Below are 10062 nucleotides of genomic sequence, written 5' to 3'. Positions count from 1 at the left end.
TATATATATATATATACATATATAATTCTAATTAACATTTTTGCGTATGCTTGACGCGCAATTTATGTTCTGAATTTTCCTTCTCAGTATCGAAAATAGCATGTTAATAATCGCGCGGGTCGGAGCGAAGTCTCCATGAATCGAACATGCGTGGTACGAGAAGTCTATCCCTTTTCCACGTTTCTTTCTCTAATCTTCCTACGTGATGCCCTTTTTCCCTTTTTATCAAAAGTCTGAATGTTTGTATCTTTCAAAGGCAGCGAACAAAATATAAATGAAAAGAAGTTCTTTCTGAACTCATTTTCCTCCCGGATAAGGTTACCAGTTGTACTATTTTGAGACTACATGTACTTTTGTTGAGATTGTAGAACTTCTGTGGGTCAATTAAAAGTTTATATATTTATAAAATTATATTAGTAAAAATTATCAATCAAAATTATGTTCTAAAAATGTTAGCTTATTATAATAAATATTTGTACATTTGAGGTACACAAAATTATCTCCTCTTTCGTTTTCAAATTTTTTTTAAGAAGTGTGCATATATACTGTTTTCTTATGATTCAGATCTGATCATCCTACTCCAGGGGACATTACAATTAGTATTATTATACTCTTCAGGAGCTCCATTGTCCACCCAGATGGCATTCCTAAACATACGTTGCTGAACAGAGACACATTTCGTAGAATACAAGATTACAGTGTGAAGCGTGAAGTGGAAATCCTGTGAAAATCTTACAAGTGCAAGCACGCATTCAGGAGGCGGTTCAATCGACTTCGATTGCTTTAATTGCCTCGTCAATGTACATGTCAATGTGGAAAGGAGAATTAAACCCGACGTTCTGCAGTCGATCTCGCTCAACCATGCCCGTCCGAGAAATTGCTTAACGCCGAGGATTCGCGCGAGACAGACCAGTGGGGAGGGCAAGTCGCTCGCTCCTCACCTTCTTTCGCGAAAGCAGGCAAATAGGGAAAAGGTGAGCGACTCGCCGTCTCGCTACACTGTGAATCAACAGCAGAGAAACGGCCACAAAATCCCATTGAATCAGAGCAGGCGACACCCTGTGACGTCGAGACGTCCTTTTTCCTATCAAGAATTCCAATAATCAGACGACAAATTCCATTTTTTATCAGTGTTTTCTCCTAAACTGAAAAATTGGAGATACGGAGAAAAAAACAGCATCAAGCGGGGTCCTATTGTTAATTAAAATTCGAAAAATGCTCTAAATGCTGGTGAAAGGACGGCACTCGGCGACACATCGAGTCACGCAAAACCGAGTGTGTAAAAATAACACTATGCTGCATAGAAATATGGATTTTTACATTTCAACGTATATTATCGTGCCACTTTTATACGGTAAACTATCTCTCTAAATTCTTTGAAATGGAATCTTGCTCTAAAGAGTGAAAATTGAAGCCAGTCTTGAAAAAGAGTGGCTCAATATTCAATCTTGAAGAATAAGATTTCACTTTTCGAAGTGAAATTTGCTTTAAAAGTTTTAGGAAATAAATAACACACGTATACAGAATGACTTTTTACACACTTGGATTCGCAGTGATATCGGTGGGGGCAAACTTTCACTCTCTACTTACAGTCGAGATGCTTCTTCTTGGGACCGATCATCTCCTCCGTGGTGGCCTTGCAAACGGACTTGGCGAGGCCCTGGCCGGCAATACTGTGCCTCGCGGCCAACAGCCTGTCGTTGATCGTCTGTCCCGCCATACTGTCCCAGCAGTGGTAGCAGAAGTCAGCAGCAGTTGACGTTTGCGGCGAAGATCGCGTATCCTCCCTCGATTGACAATTCTTCGCCCTGGCTAGTCTTTTCACTCTTGTTGCACCGGTGGAACGAACTACGAAAGGATAGCGCGACTACGATGGCTTGAAGGACGTAAACGGGGACAAGGACGATGGGACAGGGATAATCCTCGAGAAACGAGTGAAGTTGGCCGTCCTTGACGCGACGCGGACGGACGAGCGGGAGCGAGACTACGGGGGTTCGGGAACACTCTCCGGGCTGACTTGACCGCGCACGACACCACGACACGATCACGATCACGGCCACGACACGCCACAATACGACACGACAGAACCAGGCGCTTACCGCGCCGAGGCGTCCACGACGTCCCGCTCACCCCGATATTATACTCGGCCCGTCGCGCGCTGCTTTTCCGGTCCTCCGGCACCTCTCTTCGTTCTCTCTTGTCCTCCTCCTGCTGCTCCTACTCCTCTACCTCCTCCGCCTCTCCTCGTCCGCCGCCACCACTTCCTCGGGCCGGTTTCTGCGTTCGCGTCGGAGCGAACGATAGCCCGCCGCGATTTTTCTCCGCGTTCCACCAGCAGCGGAGCCAGACAGCTCACGCTCAGCTTTAACGGCTCAGCTGGACGGCGTTACGTCGGCGGCTGACGGCGACAGCAGGCTCCTTCTGTCTGCCAAGATGGCGACCGCGCTCAGTGCCGACCGTGCCAGCCGACCGCGGGCGGCGCGCGCCACGCCGTGCCGGCCCGGCCGACCAATCACGAGCGCTCCCCGCTGACGCTCGGCGGCCGCTATGACGTCACTGCTACGAGCCAGCAACTGAAAATTCGAAGATCAAATCGAAACGAAAGAGACGCTGGGTCGTTCGAATCAATAGTGGGTCGTTTTCGGTCGTTGAATTTTTGTTTCGTTACTGGAGGAACATTTTATACTCAGAATGAAATTTTTTCATGAATTATAAGCAATAATGACAACGCGGTTTCCGAAGCTACTCCGACGCCGACCATCGATTGAAAATACGGTGTGAAGTTAGCGCTCGTCCATTTTGCATAGTTACCAACGTGCGAATTGCAATTCTCTAAAAGTTCATGATCGAATTAGGGAAAGTATTTCAAAGTTTACATTTTTTTTATTGTTTACAATAATTCTTTTCTAAACATGAGACAATTTGATAATGAATTAACAATATGAAAATCTTCAAAACTTTTTTTTGTACGCATAATGTATTATATGAAATTCACCCATTCATGTAAAACGTAAATACATACATTTCTATCACTAATTTTGAAGAACAATAGAGAGGGCGTTAGTTCACGGAAAATGTTTCCAGCTGTTTCAATTCACGCTTCTTTCAAGGAATTCACATTTAAATTTTATCACAATAGATTTGTAAGAAATCAAACAAATGATTTTCCTTGAGATATACGAATATAGATATCTGAAAAGATAAATACGTTCAAACAGAACAATAAATCACGAGTACGTCAATAATATTAAAATGAATTATAAAATATTTTGTTACTGATTGAAAAATAATTTAATAATTAAGATTATTATTTAATAATTATTTCGAATAATTTCGACATCATTTTGTAATAACTTTTGTGCTTAATTATTTTTTTAAACATTGATGTCAATTTTAGTCAATTTATTAATTTCAAAATTATAGGAACAAAAATAATTATGATTTGATTAAAATTCTTTTTATTAAAATGATTTTTATTTAAATGATGAATTTTATTATAAAATGATGGTTTTTATAATAATATGTATTATTTTAATATCTCAATAATATTTAATATACAAAAAATAGAATGGAACGTTCCTGCCAAATATCACAATCTCTCTTTCTTCCCCCTTCCCTCCTTTTCCCTCCTCCTCTCCTCTCTCTCTCTCTCTCTCTTTTTCTCTCTCAATTCAGTATTAATTGTTGCAACTTTTTCCAAACAGGTAGCTACATTTCCATCGCACGTTTACGTGTCCGGTATTGTTTCTTTTGCATCATTTCTCATTGATTGCACAACTTTGACCCGGTTTTTAGTTTGTCCTTCAATAACAATAATATTAGACAATCAAACGAATCATAATCGAATATCGTAAACCAATGGAAGGCATTTTGTTGTTTATACTTCTTGTTTATATGAAATAAGGCAAAGAGCATTTTTTTTTTCAGTTCTGTGCATTAAATAAATAGCCGATTGTCTGCGATAAATTTAGTTTGAAAAGCAATTATATATGGCGAGGCATCGAATGCAGTCGTAGCAACCCTAATTAACAATAACTAATAGTAAAATTAGTTCATTTCACTCGCGTTTTTTATTATATGTTTAATATGAAATATCTAAACGATTAAATGTACAAACAATCAATTTTTTTTATTTTGCATGTTTACTTATATATATAGTAAAATTTAAAATCCGATGGATAAGTAGGAAAAATCGCCGCGTGACCGATAATCGGTGACTAAGTTCACGTTATTACAGCAACCTGCCTGCAAAAATATAATATTGAGCATAAATGAAATTAATTTTTTGTTGTTACGGAAAATCAGAGGGACAAATATACAATTCAAATTTTTATATACGATTCTGTCGGTTAAACTATTGTAATTACCTAATTCAAATAGTTTAACTGAAATCGCTTTTGTTATTGCACATTGTTGTGTAAATAAATTTTATATTTATGTTAACCAATCTTAAGATATGATAAACATTGTTTTATTGCTGAAATTTTAAAATCAAACTCAAGAGTGATAAACTAAATGCTATTATGTTAATTGCTAAAATTTACTAATTATTTAATTGATAAATTTTTCAAATTACCAATTTATTCAATTAGTAACTTTATTTTATACCAATTCATGTAATTAATAAAAGTATAACGCTGCGTCATTATATTATTCACAGAACTTCAATTAAATTTTAATTAAATTAAACAAGTAATTAATTTTTCCAGGTAATGCCTTTTACTACTTTTTGTTATAAGTAAAATATCTTATGCAAGTTCTCTACATATAATGCAATCTATGTGGCTGTGCTCCAAATTTTATTGCCAGTCGACGGTTGAAAATTTATAGTGCACGTAATGTAGGCTACGGTCAAAGTCTGTTACAAATGCTTTAAAGCATTAAAGCTTTTGATTGATCAATTAGAAAAAAAAAATGTCATAAATCGACCAATCAAAAAACGCTTTAAAGTATTTGTAACATCGCGTTGGCGGTAAAAACGATAGATTTTTTGCGCTACCAGTAAATTTTGGAACACAGCTTATGTCGGTCCGTGGAACGTGACTGGAGCGCCAATTGAGGTCGACCCGACGACCGCGCGGCGAAGCGTTAGCGTTGTTTTGCGACTCGGAGCTCGGAGCATCGGAGCGCGGTTCACTCCGGTTCAGTGCGGCGAAGTTGGCCGAGAAGCGTGCGTGGTGCGTCCTGTACTCGCGAAGATTTAGCAAGGTTCAGAACGTTCGACCGGAAAGCGTAGAATTGTTGCACGTAATTCTACGTGAATCCCAGTCGATCCCGATCCCGGTTATCAAGATTCTGCGACACGTACTCGGTGCGATCAGGAGGATGACGACGGCGGTTGACAAGGAGGAAGCGCGGAAGCGCCTGACGTCGCTGCAGTGGCATGTGACGCAAGAGAAGGGCACGGAGAGGTGAGGGCCACATGTGCGAAACTTGGGAGTCATATGCTACTGATACCGGCGTCCTCGAAAACGCTCCCCACGGATTTGCACTCGGCGACGACGACGACGTGTAGATGTCGAACAGTCTTAGTGGCCAGGACAACAATCCGAGCGAGGGTCTCGGCTAAGTTTACCTTTTGTTACATCCCAAACAGGACAACAGGTCACGATAATGTTAAAATGGCATTAAAAGTAACTTAAATGTAACTTTTAGTAATTATTTTGGAGTCATTTTGGTGTCGTGACTTTTTTGTTCTGCTTGGAGTCTTATATTACAGAAAACCGATCTGGGAACGGAATTTCTTTTGACGAGACTCCTCAAGAAAATTTCCCACACACCAGCCTGCTCGAAGCGGAAATCTTACTCTTCCGTTAACACAGCTTTGTCGCGACCTACTTCCTGTTATCGCACTCCGCGAGGAGACGTCAGCTGATTCTGTAATGGGCGATCAAAGCGCAACGTGGTGTTGCGCAACGTATAATTATATTGATGACACAGACGGATGTTATTTGTCGTCTGATCCATATTTACGCAATCTGCCGGGCAGATTCTCGCCGCTTGGCATTATTTAGAAACGCCCCGCTTAAATTCTCTACGCAAGTCGAGTTTATAGAAATATGTAAAAATAATACCATTATACACATCGTACATTCGTCTGATATGATTTTGTGCATGTTAAAATTAATATCGTAATAGTTAATATATTAACAGTTATTATTATTCCTATAGTAATTATTCCTGCACAACATGAAATATTTAGGAATTTTTTCAAAATTATTTTATTGCAAGTTTCGAAATATTTCAGGAATTTTTTATAAAATACTTCTAAAGTATAAATATCCAGGAAACCAGAGAAGAGTATTTTTGAAATCTTCTTTTCTTACAATATCTTTAAAATATTTTTATCAAATAATTTAATACAATTTTTTAAAATGTTTTACAAGCATTTATAAAATATTTTCGAAATATTTTATTGAAATATTTTAAAATATTATTCACATAAATATGCTGTGTAGGATATTTCATCAATGTTATAATTTCTCAATAATGTAACTTTCATACTCTGCAAATTCTTTGGTGTGGAATTTTATTTTAAAGAATGAAAATTAAGCTAGTTTTGAAAAAGAATGGCTCAATTTTTAATCTTTAAAGTAAGAAAAATTTTAAAGATTAAATAATATATATTATATTTATATATGTTATCTAAGCACTATGATTACTTTAACCGAATATAGAATTTTTCTTATATATAATTGCATTTATATTGAAAAATTACAACGTTGATGTTTACTGGAATTTCTCACATTGCATGTCGCAAATAAGATAGCAACGTGACATAACTCACTGCAACTGTCGTGAATTAAAAATAAAAAAGATGCAAATTCCCGCGTGCTTGTTCAAACGTTCAAGTTGATCTTGGACGAGAAACACCGAAATAACTTTTTCAAGAGCGTCCCTTTGTATATTTGTGCGTGAATGGTCTCATGGTCAGCAAGTTTAAAAATAAGTTATATGTTTCACGGTTTTTGTGACCTCCCTCTTTCCCCTTTCCACCCTTAATATTGTCGTTTCATCATCCCCTGACTCATTCGTTTTATTTGATACAGGCCATTTACCGGTTGCTACAACAAGTTCTACGACAAGGGAACGTACACCTGCATCGTGTGCGATCAGGAATTGTTCTCCTCGGACACCAAATACGACAGCGGATGCGGTTGGCCCGCATTCAACGAGGTTCTGGATCAAGGACGCATCAAATTGACCAAAGACACCTCTCATGGTAAGCGAGCGTCGTTACATTTACCTTCGTTAGTGTATCTCTTGTAACTATATGCTCGCGTTCTTAGAATGGCAATTCATACCTCACGTTCATCTAAACGTTGCACAATAGTCCGCAGGTACATTCAAATTATTTAGATTATTTAGAATTAGGACTTGTGAATATCTATATTTCGTAAATAAATCTCCGATTCCAACATCGTACCTGCTCACTATTTATAATATTATAATAATTTGCAACATATATAGAAATATAAACAAATTAATATAAACGCCTGAGAAATATATTATTCACTTGTTTTATTAATAAAAAGTTAGAACTCGCCATTTGTCTTTAATACAAATTCTATATTGTTAGAATAGAATCATACATGCTTAAGTAGTATAACAACTGTTACAGTGTAATATTCTATCATTCTTTTGGCCAGTAAAACATTTTAATTGCTTAAAAAATATGGGAAAAAAATCTGTTTCTCACTCTGCTCTTCAGAACTCTGAATGATATTTGAATCATTTACAATATATTGATAGGAAAAGATGTTGACGTCGAAAACAGAGCAATTTTGCAAAAATAGAGTAAGAAAAAAATTTCCTTCTTTCTCCATTCTAACAAGAATAGAATATATATTAAAAACAAATTATATAAGCCACACTTTTATTAATGAAATAATTAGAGTATTTCGTAGGTTTCATATTATTTTGTTTTTTTGTATCATAATTGTACACTTGCATAACATTACTGAGCCTATCCTGGTCACATTTCATTCTTCACATTCTGCACCTATCCAAAGTAGAAGTCTTTATATTGAGTTTCTCATAACATTCAATTTTCCATAAAATTATCGCATATTAATTCGTAGCAAAAATTATAATTATATTGTCACTCACTCTTCGCGCCTCATTTTTTTCTTGTGTACATAGATATCAGTTTAAAAGTATTTCTCTTACAAAAACAGGAACTATATTAGTATTCATTTATATATGATGTATTTTTCTCTATTGTAAATATGAAATGTTGTGTATATTAGATAAAATTTCCTATTTTCCTTGGTTCCTGCATGTACTTGCTTAGAGTGTGATTGTGTTAGACTTACATCACTTTTTCTATCAAACTAATATGCTAGCTGTACATTATAAAACATTAGAAATATGACCAATAGGATAGTTACAAATATCTTATCGTGTTAAGTGCTATTTATGAGCATAAAGTTATCGATAACTGTTTGTTAAACATAACATTCATTTGTTTAGTTTGGCTAAGAGTATATATAATAATGTCTTCTTTTTACTCGCAAATCCTAATGCATATAAATATCTTTTTTATAAACATTCAGTGCAAATAAGTTCCTTTGCTTTTAAATTACGCCAGTTGAAATAATATTTAATCATTTGCAAGTGTGTTTCAATACTCACAGAGCTCTACAAATATGAACTTACAATATTTCTATGACGTAAGTAAATACTTAATAAAGATGAATATGCGGTAAATTTAAAAAATATATTAGTTACAAATACAAATAAAGGAGACTGCGAGTGCTTTTCACCAGCGTATACAGACAATACTGTATAATATATCGTACGATTCCGTACTTTCTAATGGCACAAGTCTACACAATTGTATACAGTTAAAATGTTGTGTCTGACTGTATCGTCATTTTAAATCACTATATGAATACCAAATTTTTATATATTATTACCATTTATTTGTCTGATAGTGAAACTCTGATAAAAGGTTTCAAAATTACATTCAGATATATTTGGACAGAAGTGTATATAATTTTCCTTGATTTCACTTTGGCGATGAAATAAAAAAGCTAAGCAACGTTTCAGTTACAGCACTTTTAGTATTACTGTTTCACACACCATATGTATGACTGTATTCCGTTGCTGGAAAGCACCCTATCTAAACAAGTTATAACTTAAAACATATTAATTATTTTTTTAATAATAACAAGATTTTTAATATTGGCTGCTCAGTTATATTACTTTTTAACTAAAACATATTGTTTTAGTTAAAAACAAACCAACCAAACTGACCAACCAATATTAAAAATCTCATTAATGTTAAAAGAATAATTAATATATTTTAAGATATAATACGTCTCCAGAGATGTATGCCAGTCTTCACTCTAGAATCTAGAGTATGTGATTGCATAATTTTCAATATTGTCAAGTAAGCGTGCTATTGAATTGGAAACATATAACAAGTAACAATTAGCAGGTAACAATTAGATATATAATAAAAAATAAAAATGTATATATTGAATGAAACCGTTGCCGTATATGTATGCATTTCTTCATCATTATTCTGTTAGTATCATATGAATGTTAGCTGTCTCATTATAATTGGTCGATCAATCTTTAGTTCGATTTTCTCCTTATTTCAAGATCTTTTAGATCGCTTCTGTTACTTCTTGAAAATTGTATCCGTGAGAAAAGGGTGTCTGTCTGCGTCTAATCACACTCTATTGTTCTTTCTCCTCTCGTCCTCCCTGATCAATCTCCTGGCTACTACCACCACTGAACCACTTCACTCTCATCACTGAAAAAAAACAACACCGCTGAAAATCGCGCGTCGCGTCGAATAAACAACGCCCCAACTAGTCGGCGGCAATCTACTACTGCTGATCGCAAACCCAGATATGGTGCGGACCGAGGTGACCTGTTCGAAATGTGATGCGCACCTGGGGCACGTGTTCAACGACGGGCCGAAGCCTACGAGGAAGCGCTTCTGCATCAACTCCGCCTCCATAAGCTTCCACTCGGCGGGAGAGGAGAAGTCTACGTAAAATCAGCATGCGCGCTTATTACACTCTATATTTTACTTTTTAATATTTATAT

General features: G+C 36.2%; 2 protein-coding genes across 3 annotated transcripts in view; one reads left to right on the top strand and one right to left on the bottom strand.

Moving 5' to 3' along the window:
- The window catches only part of lap (phosphatidylinositol-binding clathrin assembly protein lap), a 36637-nt gene extending 34232 nt beyond the window's left edge, over nt 1-2405 (bottom strand). Inside the window, exon 1 of the mRNA XM_018552146.1 lies at nt 1591-2405. Coding sequence (XP_018407648.1) covers nt 1591-1720 — 130 coding nt within the window. The 5' untranslated portion in view covers nt 1721-2405. The remainder of the gene's footprint in view (nt 1-1590) is intronic.
- Nucleotides 2406-5113: 2708 nt separating this feature from the next.
- SelR (methionine sulfoxide reductase SelR) lies at nt 5114-10062 on the top strand. Of its 2 annotated transcripts, none has more exons than XM_018552086.1 (3): nt 5114-5411; nt 7050-7222; nt 9826-10062. In XM_018552086.1, exons 1-3 carry the CDS (start codon nt 5326-5328, stop codon nt 10008-10010), a joined length of 444 nt encoding a protein of 147 aa, XP_018407588.1. In that variant the 5' UTR covers nt 5114-5325; the 3' UTR covers nt 10011-10062. The 2 variants fall into 2 exon arrangements, with proteins under 2 accessions (XP_018407588.1, XP_018407586.1); XM_018552084.1 differs by having other exon boundaries at nt 5240-5411; nt 9862-10062.

This window comes from Cyphomyrmex costatus, unplaced genomic scaffold (genome assembly GCF_001594065.2).
Source record: "Cyphomyrmex costatus isolate MS0001 unplaced genomic scaffold, Ccosl1.0 scaffold154, whole genome shotgun sequence".
NCBI classification, from domain to species: domain Eukaryota; kingdom Metazoa; phylum Arthropoda; class Insecta; order Hymenoptera; family Formicidae; genus Cyphomyrmex; species Cyphomyrmex costatus.
The sequence above is the reverse complement of the archived record's forward strand: the minus strand, read 5'-3'. Positions and strand labels throughout refer to the sequence as shown.

Coding starts and splice junctions, on each gene's coding strand:
- SelR (XM_018552086.1), top strand. CDS start 5,326: ATGACGACGGCGGTTGACAAGGAGGAAGCGCGGAAGCGCCTGACGTCG. Junction 5,412..7,049: donor CAAGAGAAGGGCACGGAGAG/GTGAGGGCCACA, acceptor TATTTGATACAG/GCCATTTACCGGTTGCTACA. Junction 7,223..9,825: donor GACCAAAGACACCTCTCATG/GTAAGCGAGCGT, acceptor CGCCCCAACTAG/TCGGCGGCAATCTACTACTG.